General features: G+C 42.5%; 2 protein-coding genes across 5 annotated transcripts in view; both read right to left on the bottom strand.

Annotated features, from left to right (window-relative positions):
• Positions 1-12,451, bottom strand: part of RASGRF2 (Ras protein specific guanine nucleotide releasing factor 2) — a 239,440-nt gene that overhangs the window by 89,722 nt on the left and 137,267 nt on the right. For all 4 annotated transcript variants that reach the window (XM_038532437.1, XM_038532438.1, XM_038532439.1 and 1 more), the window contains exons 16-17: positions 11,456-11,581; positions 7,898-7,987 (exon numbers count right to left, since the gene is read on the bottom strand). In XM_038532437.1, the coding sequence (XP_038388365.1) occupies positions 7,898-7,987; positions 11,456-11,581 (216 nt within the window). The remainder of the gene's footprint in view (positions 1-7,897; positions 7,988-11,455; positions 11,582-12,451) is intronic.
• On the bottom strand, positions 7,000-7,683 carry LOC102157190 (transcription factor BTF3-like). Its single transcript, XM_038532441.1, has one exon. It carries the CDS (start codon positions 7,506-7,508, stop codon positions 7,209-7,211), a length of 300 nt encoding a protein of 99 aa, XP_038388369.1. The 5' UTR covers positions 7,509-7,683; the 3' UTR covers positions 7,000-7,208.

Consider the following 12,451-nt stretch of genomic DNA (forward strand, 5'->3'; position numbering starts at 1 on the left):
GCCTTATTCTCAGTAACTGCAAGAATCCGGGCCAGGCTCTCCACTGATCTGGGTCTCACGCTTGCTTCAGAATCTATCAAACAAGATGGAGAAAACTGGTCCCTGCTGTTATTTCCACAGTGTGTATGAGGGGGGCGGGGAGAGGTGATGATGAGCAGCCTCCAGATCTTTCAGATAAGATTACCCAGTGAAAGCAAAAGTGGTCAAGTAGAAGAGAAAAGATGGACTTCCTGTAGAACAGCTTGGCCCAAGGCATAGGAAACAATCAGGGAGGGCACTTAGGGATCGGGAGTCCATTGTTAGTCTGTAGGCATGTCTCAGGAAATCCTTTTTTTTCTTAAGATTTTATTTATTTATTCATGAGAGACACACACACACAGAGAGAGAGAGAGAGAGAGGCAGAGACACAGGCAGACGGAGAAGCAGGCTCCATGCAGGGAGCCCGATGCGGGTCTCGATCCCAGGACCCCGGGATCATGACCTGAGTCAAAGGAAGACGTTCAGCCACTGAGCCACCCGGGTGCGCCTTGTTCTGGGAAATCTTATCTGTATGAACCTCCACTCTAGATGTTAAGTGTCACAGGAACCCGGAGGTCACACACTAGTGCTTCACAGTCAAATGTGGTCCTCAGAAGTATTTTGTTTGACTTGGATGGCATTTTTTTAAAGTATGAATTCACTTCTAGCATTTAAAGACAGATTTCGCATAAATATCCAACTTCCTGGCTTTCCTTTAAAAAAGAAAAGAAAGAAAACAGATGTGACAGCCCCAGTCTAGAACCCGTCATGGCAAAATCATGGAGACGGTGGCTGACCAGTGGCTACCTCCTTGACACATGGCATCAGCTCTCCAGCCTCTCCTTCAGTTACCTGCTTGGCTCTAAAATGGACGAAACAGTAACACAATCAAGTGGCAATTGGGCAATGTGAGTGAATCAAAAAAGTGAACAAGCACAAGCAACTATGTTGTACCTTTGCTGAGTAGAGACAGTAATAGAGGAGAACGGTCCCATGGAAAGGACAGCACAAAGAAAGGGAACTTGGCAATGCAACACGGTGTGACAGGGTGCCCAGGCCAGCGGGAACAGCGGTCTGGGTCTACTTGAGACCAAAGACACAGGACGAGCAGAGGAGGCGTTCCATGTGGTCTAGCTTGTTATGGGGCACGTCCCCCAGAAAAGAATGCAGTGACCACAGAACATGGACATTCCCAGCTGCTCTGCAGGCTGGTACAGTTAAACATGTCACTTCTCAGGTCCAAAATTCTTATTCCAGGCAGTGTGTGTCCATGTGTGTCTGTGTGTGTCTGTTTAAAACTAAGACTTGGAATCATTACTAAGTTAAATTTGATTTATCAAAGCTCTTTATTTTTCATTCATAACAGTGATAGTAATGTTTTACAAAAAAGATAAATTAGATACTTTTATCCCCCAAACTTTCAAGTATGTATCTTTGATGAAATCATGAAAAAAAATTTTTTACATAGTTTGGGAAAAAATGGAAAATATGTCCCAAACGAGGATACCTCCAGTGGTGGAGGGGGGTGTAACTAACAAAGTCATTTATATTTAGGAATAAATGCAACAGAACAAATGTAAGACTTATATACTGAGAAATAAAAAATATTGCCGAAATGAGAACAGATCTAAATAAATAAAGACATTCCACATTCATAGATTTAAAAAAAGACCAAATATTGTTAGGATTGACAATTCTGCCCAAATTGACCTACAAAATCAATAGAATCGCTATAAAAATTCCACGTGAGACTTCCATTTTCAGCTCTGACATGTAAAGAACTTAGTAGGTGACAGACACATTTGTCTCTACTACAAGTAAAAGATGGACAAACTGAAAATCAGTGATGTTTCTTGGACACATCAGAAAATTGAGGTTGCAGAACTAACGACCACCCCCAAATCTAGAGGGATAGGTGCATCCTGAGAGACACAGCTGATATCTGCTTCTCGGGAGCAGAAGTTGCTGGAGCCATGAACCGGAAGCAACACCGAATGGTCAGTGGCTGAATGTGGACCAGCAGCAGAGCGGGAACTGCTGAAGACTGCCTTCTTAGGGGGACCCCACACTATTTCTGGCTCTTGCAGGCAGAGGGGGAAGAGCACCGTTATGAAATACGCCTAGAGCCTTCTCTGTAAAAAGGTCTATTCTCCAGGGAAAAAGACGGGCTAAGCCTTACTCAGCTTGGGGAAGAGCATCCCTCCCACTCCTGTCTTATCTATGGAGAAAATAATACAGTCTAGGGGGGTCAGGGCTTCAGTGAAACACATTGGGAATGCTACAACCAGAGAAGGAACACACACATGAAATCCAGAGTCCAGCAGTTTCTCAGCTTGGCTCCCTACTAGGATCACCTGGAGAACTTAATATCCTGATGCCCAGCATGGACCCAGACCAGTCAAGTCAGAATCTCCAGGGATGGAACCAGGTACCAGTATTTTAAAAAAATATTTTATTTATTTATTCATGAGAGACACAGAGAGAGAGGCAGAGGGAGAAGAAGCAGGCTCCATACAGGGAGCCTAATGTGGGGCTCGATCCCAGGGCCCAGGGATCATGACCCGAGCCAAAGGCAGATGCTCAGCCACTGAGCCACCCAGGCACCTCTGGGTACCAGTATTTTTAAAAACTGGCCCAAGCCAAATTCACACCAAGTTCAGATCTACTATTGACTACACAGGCTTGAGTGGTTTGACAAAAGAGAAAACAGATAATGAATTATCTACTTTACAAGTACCAGATAATTACCAATAAAAAACTCACTATTTCCCTAAGCAATTTTAACTGTACCATTAATTTTCCCATAAGTACATTCGACCATTCCTCAATTTTGTTAATTTACCTTGACTTGCAGAGAACAGTAAAACATATAATCTGCTCACAGATAATCAAGAGTTGCTTGTAGTACCTCCATTGCCATTATTTCTAGTCTTATAAAAATAACCCATCTCACATTTCCATATTTCATTTTAGATCATTCCATGAACTCTATAATTAACCCTAGAGCTTCAGGTGTGTAGTAAGCACCATGATGCACCCTGATATGTCTATTCACTGGATGTGCATTTCTATTCATATAACTATATCCAAAGTGCACCTGCAGATTCCCTGTATCAGCAGCCCTCTGAAATGCACACATTTTAATTTCTACTTTAATGCAGAGCTTCTAAATTTGAGATGCTTAAAAATACATTGCAACCAGTATAGAGACACACAAGACCTTGCTAATTGTCCTTCATCTACATCTTGTATAGACTTAAAGCTCCACTACAGGAAAGGACACTTCCTGAACTGATGATGATTGTTCCCACCCCCACCGCCACTCCCCAAGTAACAAAATTTCCTATAGCTGCTGTAATTCCAAGAATGATCTGGAGTGGATTCATAAGCAGATTTATTAGGAAGCCAATGACACTTAAGTTTTAGGGCCTCCCATCGGGTATGGGCTTCTTCCAAAGCCCTCAGAGGTGTCCTAAAGGTTTGTACTGGTGATTTTATATTCTTTTCCTTGAGCTGATTGTTTGAGTGTTAGGCCCCCAAATTTTGGATCCTGGGGCACCTGGGTGGCTCAGTGGTTAAGTGTCTGTCTGCCTTTGGTTCAGGGCATGATCCCGGGGTCCTGGGATCGAGTCCCACATCAGGCTCCCTTCAGGGAGCCTGCTTCTCCCTCTGCCTCAGTCTCTGCCTTTTTCTGTGTGTCTATCATGAATATATAAATAAACAATCTTTTTAAAAAAAAATTCCGGATACCACCATAAGCAGGCCCAGTGTAACTTGGCTGCCAATCGGAAGGCAAGCACTAAATAAACTGTTAAATCTTCAGACTGTGAAGTTAACCAGAATTGGTTTAGGGTTACAATCATACCCACGGAATTGGATTTCTTTGTCTCTAATGAGGAACCTCCAAGAGAGGTAAAGGGATACAGGAGAGACTTATCCACCTTTGAAAAGGGCCAAGTTCTAGGTCCTAAAGAAACCTGTGGGGAAAACCCAGGTTTTTCCAGTGTGCATGGAAATTAGGCAGTCCCACACCCGGGGAGTGGATCCCCAGGCCACAGTCCACAAATAAAATTAGCTTTCTATGCATTTAGGGCCAAGTGGGTGCTACTTGTCTGTGTCTTTATAAGGAAAACTTTCTGTCTGCTTTCTCGCTAAATTTGAAATTCCTGTTAATGAAATAGCAAAGCCTTCTAAGCAATAATTAGGAAGAAATGGCTTCACATGCAAATGCCTGGAGTGGACATTTGAAAACATAATCATTGACTGACAGATCTAACCCAGAGTCGCCAGACTTCTGTGTATTAGGATGGGGGTAGGGGTGGGAGTAGGCAAGTGGGAGAGGATGAAAGCAGGAGTGCACCTGAAGGGAGCCTGAAACACGGAGGCCCTCTGCGACCACATGGCCTAACCGGGCATTTCCTTCTTCCTGCCCGGGGCTGGGACACAGCAGAGTCACACTGACAAGTGGGCCCACGATACAGGTAGAGTCGTACAAGCAGACAGGAGGCCTGCAAAGGCTGATGTAAGCGTGAAGGTTCACATGCTCACACAACCTTCCCTCCTGCTTGCCTGGGCAACTCTCTGCAGTGAATCTGGGTCAGTGATTCCTGGTTCAGAAAGTGGATACAAAGTCTGGTTCAGGAGTTAACTGCTATCTGGCACTCTCTTCCCTTGAACACTTGTCCGTCTGGCTCTAGCCCTTTCCAGAGCAGCTCAGACTCTCCCTGGCTGGCCAGTAAGTCCAGATTATCTTCTGCACACTTCCCAGTTTCTGCTCCCAGTCCACCTTCCTCAGCCACCTGAGTACCCAACTCTCTGGCCAAGTTCTCCAGGAATCCCCTGGGTGGGAGGCCAGCTCCACCGAGCGGCTGAGCCCCCAGAATATACTGACCCCCAGTCCAAAAGAAATCCCCTCTCTTACCATCACTAGCCACTGCAACTGACCCTTGTGCAACCTGCCACCCTTACAGCAGGGCCACAGCCACTGTCAAATCAACCCTTTATTTCTTTACTTCTAAACTGAATCATGTGGCACCAGACCACGTTACAGGCAACATCAGCAACACTGAAATAAAGAAGCAGTCTGCTCACCCAGGATCAGGCTACCCTGCCCCTAGCCACACTGGCTGTGGGCAATCACTATCCATCCCTCCTTAACTGGCTCACTGAAGAGAGCTTTCTTCGTAAAGCTATTTCAGAAGTATGGAAGAAGCAAGAAGAAAGGCGGCAGAAACAGCAATGTTTAAATGGTGCACAAGAATTGGCTGTTTTGGTTACTTTATCCTCTGGCCCATTATGCGTGCCCAAGCCAAAGTCAAGCGCCATTCTCTAAAGCTTGTTGGAATTTTGCTGCAATCCCAGGTGAAAAAGAAGTACTTTCCTCCTCCCTAGCCTCCAGCAAATGCAGAAATAGGCTCATTGTGAATTAACATAAAAACTATTTTCCCTCATGAGCCATATTTAAATTAAAAAACCTTCGAGGAAGCTCTATACTTCACTTTTGCCAAAGACAGACTAGTTTGTGAGATGGAGAGACAGAGGAGAAGCTCTCCACAAATCACAGTCGGTAACCAATTCTGCTGAGAGTAGAGTGATGACTACTGCATTATTTCACCAAAGAAATGTTCATTTTTGTAGAATGGAGGCAACAACAGAAGTCAATTGGATGGACAAGACATCAATACTATTACCATAACAGGCTGTTTTGTGTTATGGTGATGGGCATTTGGGGGAAAAGTTTTGAGAATAATTAGACAAAAAAAAAAAAAAAAACAAACAAACCCAGCTTTCCCAACCACATCCAATGCAGCATTTGTGGCAAAATAGTGGAGTAGAATGACGTGAGTCTGCAAAGATTTCCATTCAGTTGAGATATATATCTATATCTATCTATCTATCTATCTATCTATACACACACACACACATATATATAATGGAATATAATTATATATGTAATTACTATGGTAGTTCATGTTCAGTATAGAACATCTCTCTGTTCTTACTTCAGTTTAGGAAGAATTCACACAGATAGTACCTACCAGCTACTATTGTTGAATACAGGTTCATAGGCTTTGGCATTGGGAGTTTTTTGTGGTGGGTGAACAATGGCTAATTAACAAAATACACACTCACTCATGGTTCTACAAAGCATGATGATCAGAACCCATTGGGTAGGTTTAGGTGAAGACACTGACAGCACCAAGGTGGTTTAAACCACATACAGATTTGTTTTAAAAGTCCTTCTTGCACGTGAGAGAAGAAGACAGGGATAATGAATTATGACTTCCAATTATTAGAATATTTTAAGTTCTTCTTCATTACCTGGAAAATTACCCAGGAGCAATTCAGTAAGCATTGTGGAGCTACTGGAAGTGATTATAAGTCAGCTCAAGCAACAGTCCTTCTGTCCTCCTTCCCTCCACAAGCCTTCCTTCCCGCCTTGCATATGCTTTTATCATTGTAGTCAATTAAAAAGGAAATATTTGTTCCTTTTGTAATCTGGCTAGAAAGGTTAGAGAGCTCCATAAAACAACATGGAAGAAATAACACATCCTTCCGTGATACAGAAGTTCTTAAAAGTATCATCCACACAACACCTGTGTAGGACTTACCTGAAGGTGCTTACTTAAAAGACAGTCTGTGGATGAAGGGGAGTGGGGAGATAGAGGCTTCTGGCTAAAAACTGAGTAAGCCGTGGGAATAAAAGGCACAGCAGAGGGAATACAGTCAATAACATGGTAGCTACACTTGTGGTGAGCATAGCATAAGGTATGGGGATGTTGAATCACTGGGTTGTACGCCTGAAGCCAGTGTATCGTTGTGTGTCAACTATACTCAAATAAAAAAAAAAAACTAAAAATAAGTAAAATAATACATCACTAAAAGACACACTGGCTTAAAATAGGAGCTGGGAATAGGCATTCATTTTTTTTTTTCCTAGGCAAAGAACTTTATTAACCTTGATTCAAACTTCATTCCCAGGCTTCGTCGGCTTAATTAGCTGCAAAGAATGAATTGTGTATAAGCAAAAACTGAGAAGAGCTGCAGTGTCCAAGAGGCTTGGGCTTAAAAATATTAGAGATCTAGATTTTATCAGATCCATGAACAAAATTTTAAAAAGCAGTCATAATATAAAATAGCAGCTCCCAATCACTTCCTCAAGTTTTATCTTCTTCAGAAGTTGACTCAATTCAGTTTGCTTCATTCTTGGAAGCTTCATCAAAATGCTCCACAAGATCTGAAACTTCATCATCATCCTCCTCTCCGGTAGCAAGCGGTGCTTTTCCATCCACAGACTGTTTGGGCAGAGCTTCAGCCAATCTTCTTAAACTAGTCAGACTGTCTGCACCAAGCTGGTTTAACATACTGGGTAGCGTATCTGTCGGCTGCTTTGTCTCCGCATGGCCTGCGATGGTGAAAGTGTTCACCGCCAGCGATGCCTGAACTTCAGGGTTGTTAAAGTGGATCACTGTTCCTTGGTTTGTGAACATATTCACTTCTTCAAAACCAGAGATATTGCTTACCCCTACCTTCTTTAAGGAGAACTGAAGTTTTTTTTATCATCTGCTGTAGCTGTTCTACCTTCTCTCGATGAGCAGCTCCTCTCCCACCAGTGTGCACTTGTGCTTGCAGTTTGGCGAGTTATCTCCTGGCTCATGATGGTTTCTTTCCTCTTGTGGGAGTGGAAATGGGACCGCGTGGGGGGAACAGGGTTGGCGCTCAGGGGGTCTCAGGTGGACCAGCCCAGACCAGGTGCACACACGTGGGGATGCCGGGACCAGGCATTCTTAATGAGCTGCCCAACGCTAACCAACACACTGGCAGGCAAGAACACTGATTCAGGATAAGTTATTCTACGTAGCTGCTCACCCCTACTCACCTGGTGGACTTCCATGTCCTGCAGCCGCCGTGGCAATTGCAAAAGCAGAAGCAGGCGAAACAGAGCAGTGGGAGTTGTCAGCCGTCTGTCCTGGTTATTTAAAAGAATGGAAATAGCATGGTGAGGCAGATGGGTAATATTCTGTAATGAAAACTCTTATTTTCATTCCTGCACTGGATGAAGGATTGGGCCCAATGCCCTGTATTGTCCTTGTTAATAGAAAAAAAAAAGATTTTACATCAGTAATTCTACTCTAGGTATATACCCAGCGGAACCGAGAACATATCCACACAAAAACCAATACGTAGTTCTTGTGTGAATATCCCTAGCAGCATTCTTCACAATAGCCAAAGAGTACAAACACCTAAATGTCCAACAACCACCGAATGTGTAAACCAAATGTGGTATATTGATACAAGGGAATATTATTTAGCTACCAAAGGAATGAAGCACTGATACGTACTACACCATGAATGATCCTTGAAAACATTATGCTAAGGGAAAGGAGTTAATCACAAAAAGTCATGCATTGTATGATTCCATGTATATGAAACGTCTGCAATAGGTAAATCCACAGAAAGTAGATTAGTGGTTGCCAGAGGTCAGAGGGAGAGGAGAAAGGAGAATGACTGCTAATAGGTACAGGGTTTCTTTCGGGGTAATAAAAATGTTCTATGAGACAGTGGTGATGTGACTTGTGACTCTATAAAAGCCACTGAACTGTATGGTTGATAAAGGCAAACTTTATGGTATGTGAATTATATCTCAATACAAAAAAAAATAGTTCTTAAAATTTCCTGCTTCAAAAAAATTCCCCACATTATACTACAGATAGAATTTTCTTCCCAAATCACCTTTAAAATAAGGATGCATTCTAAAATCAAAAGGATGCTCTGAGCACCCTTGTGCAGCCCCTTCCCTCTTCAGATACCTTACATACAGCGTCTGATAATGCGGATGCCAACCTCACTGTTTTTCCTCATTCACGCTTTTAGCGAAAATAATTCACTGTGGTTCTGACCTGCAGGGTTTTCATTAGTTTGCCCCTAAGTCACACTTAAAATGAGTAAGTATGAGGCGAAGCAAAGAGCTACTTAATACGCCCAAGTAGAAAGCAGAGAATGGCTCCACCCTCTCCTTTAGCAGCAGCAATTAAATATTTGTGGAAAAAGGTGGCAAGTAGACAGATGAACGGGCAAAATTTCAGCTAAACGGCAAGGAAATGTGTGACACCGTCCCCATTTGGATCCTCCGTTTTCTCACAGATTTCAGCTTCCTTCCCATGTTCACATGTCTCTAGGATTTAGTCACATCAGAGAAGAAACAAAGGACTTAATTTAATTCACAAACAGGATGAGGATTTCCAAATAATGCTTATATAAATTTAAAGTTTTCATATATGAATATAAATATGTGAAAAAAGACTATAAAACAGAGCCCTGATAATAGCGACCAAGTGAAAATAGTATTTGTTTCTTATGTTGGTAGAGTTTTGTTTCCCTGGATTTTGGCCCCAGACTCTTCCAGGTTACCATGAACTTATGTGGCGACGGTCAAGGAAGTTGCCAAGGCCTGGACTGATCAAAGCTCTAAGAGTAGTAAAGAGATTTGGCTAAGCATCCTAGTGGACCCGTAACAAGCCAGGGCCAGTCCTGCTTGCCATTTGCATTTACCAGAGCCACTCAAATGTCAGGGTGACCCATGACTGATCAGGAGCCTGAAATGGCTCCACTCCCCCAAGACTGATAGCCATCTGGGTGAGTCGTCATCGTCGTCATCGTCGTCGTCTTCTTTTTTTTTTTTTTAAGATTTTATTCATTTATTCATTAGAGACACAGGGAGAGAGAGAGGCAGAGACACAGGCAGAGGGAGAAGCAGGATCCCTGTGGGGACCCCGATGCAGGATTCGATCCCAGGACCCCTGGGGATCGTGACCCAAGCCAAATGCAGACGCTCAACTACTGAGCCACCCGGGTGCCCCCTGGGCGAGTCTTTTGACAACAGCCTGACTCAGGTTAGCTTCTCTTGGATCTAATCACAATGACAACTTCCACCACAGAGCCAAGGCTACAAATGAAGCAGCCGTTTGGAGTATACACTCTCCCTTTTGCTAAACAGCTCTACTCGAAGTAGGAGTACGAAAGTCAAAAACTGTTTACATTTTACTTGGATTACATGGGGTGAATCTGGTTTCATAACTGAATAGTTTTCTCCTCCAGTTTGAAATAACTAACTTGAAGGGAAAGAAGGAAATATTTCAAAAACAACTGTTGTGTTGTTTTTGATTAGTAAAAAAAAAAAAAAAAAAAGTGTAAGGATTAACAACACATCCCTTTACTTTGGTTTTAAATATTTCTAAGGTTTAAAAAGTGTTTAAAGTTTGTAATCCTAGAAGAGGAAAACATTATCTGAATGCATACCTAATGGCAAACCACTATAAAAATGTTTCAAAAAAACAACTGTTATTTGGATTTTTTTTTTTTATTTGAACAATGGGGAAATCAAAGATTTCTACCTTTTGGTCTGACCGGTTTTCCTCCAATTAGAGGACATTTGGTATGTTCTAAAACAAAGTATGGGTAACACTTCATAATTTTCATAACTATAGAAAATATACCAGTTCCTGCCACATGAACAATAATGATAACTGGGGTCCCATGCAACTGGACCTTATTTTATTTTAAAATTTTTATTTAAATTCTATTTAGTTAACTTAGTATATTATTAGTTTCAGGGGTGGAATCCAGTGATTCATCAGTTGCATACCACACCCAGTGCCCATTCCATCGGGTACCCTCAGTAATGCCCATCACCCACTTACCCCATCCCCCATCCACTTCCCTTCCCGCACCCCTCAGTTTGCTTCCTAGAGTTGAGTCTCTTATGGTTTGCCTCCCTCTCTGTTTTTATCTTATTTTATTTTTCCTTCTCTTCCCCTATGTTCATCTGTTTTGTTTCTTAAATTCCACATATGATTGAAATCCTATGTTGGTGAGGATGCAGACAAAGGGGAAGCCTCTTATACTGTTGGACGGAATGGAAACTGGAAAACAATATAGAGCTTCCTTGAAAAATCAGAACTAGAACCACCCTACAGCCCAGCAAATGCACTACTAGGAATTCATCCAACTGGACCCGATTTTAGGTGAAATACTGTTCTTAATAAGGTCCCTCCAAAATTGTGGTGTCTCAAATGAGTCTATTTTATATAGAAACTACATTAGGATTCACAACAAGGTATCAGTCTGGGAACATTTTGACAGAAGCAGCGTTGAGATTCTTCAAGAAGCCATCCTCTAAAGACAAGCCTCTCGATTCATGTTACTCCACGGGCAGTGCAGTACAATGATGGGGTCAAATCAGCATTAGTTACAGCAATGACTTATCCTCAAATCCTTTATCTCTCCACTGCTTGACAGCAACATCGTTTCCTTCCAACTGATTTTTATAACCAAGATCACAAAATATTTTGGGAGCAACACAGGTAAAAGAAAGGTTCAGAAGCTAGAAACTACCTTTTGCTTTTATATTTCCGTGTCTCCTACTGAGCTTACTTACCTACAGGCTGGCGATAGCGGAGATGCTGAGGCGTGGAAGGTGATCGGCAAGGTGAAAGGTCTGTGCTGTCCACCGCCGGGGAACCTTCCACTCCAGCTCGGTCCACAGGGACAGACTCAAGGACAGCTGCTTGGAAACATTGGGCATTTTAACAACCAGGCTGTGAATTCAAGACATTCTTGGCAGTCTCATGCACAGAAACACAAAGGTTTGCTATGGATAACTGCCTTTCAGAATAGCCAAGATTTTTAAAGGGCTTCAATATGAAATCAAGTCATTCCTCCTAGCAGAGTGCTAATGTCACTAAATCTCAGTGCAGTGTCTTCTTTATCGCTATCTTACTGACCCTGCTGAGCCTGGCTAACCCTACCCAGTCCTCTCTGCTCAACACAACAGGTGTCAAAAAGATCAGGGGATATGCTGTGACTTCCCTACCCTCCAGAAGAGTGGGGGAAGAGAGATATTTGCAGATTGTAAATCAGACTGGGGTCAGAGTTAGGACTTCACTAATTCTTTGCTTTGGTTACCCTCTTAAGCCAATTAGAGTTAGAATCTCTACCACTGTGGCCCTCCAGCAAGCTCTGGGAACTCCTAAGGATCTAGAGCTGCCCTCTCCAAAATGGTAGCATTAGCCAAAGATGAACTAGGTAAATTTAAATTAAAACGAACTAAAGTTAAATTACTATTTCAGTTCCTTTTTTGCACTAACTGTATTTCAAGTGCTCAGTGCCTAATGTGGCTAGTGGCTACAGTACAGGATGGCAGAGATTTACAGCATTTCCATCCTCCCAGAAAGTTCTACTGGATAGCCCTGTTCTAAAACTACAGATCAGCAGGAGGCAAGTGGAAATTTTTAGAATGAACTATTGGGGAAGTTTAAAATCATTTGAGCCTTTTCACTGCAACTAAGATCCCATGAATAAAAGACACATCATTCCTGGGTCACATTAGGCTATTACTGGTGATGTTTCTGTACCACTCCTACTGGCTTATTAA

Source organism: Canis lupus, chromosome 3, assembly GCF_011100685.1.
Source record: "Canis lupus familiaris isolate Mischka breed German Shepherd chromosome 3, alternate assembly UU_Cfam_GSD_1.0, whole genome shotgun sequence".
In the NCBI taxonomy this organism is placed as follows: domain Eukaryota; kingdom Metazoa; phylum Chordata; class Mammalia; order Carnivora; family Canidae; genus Canis; species Canis lupus.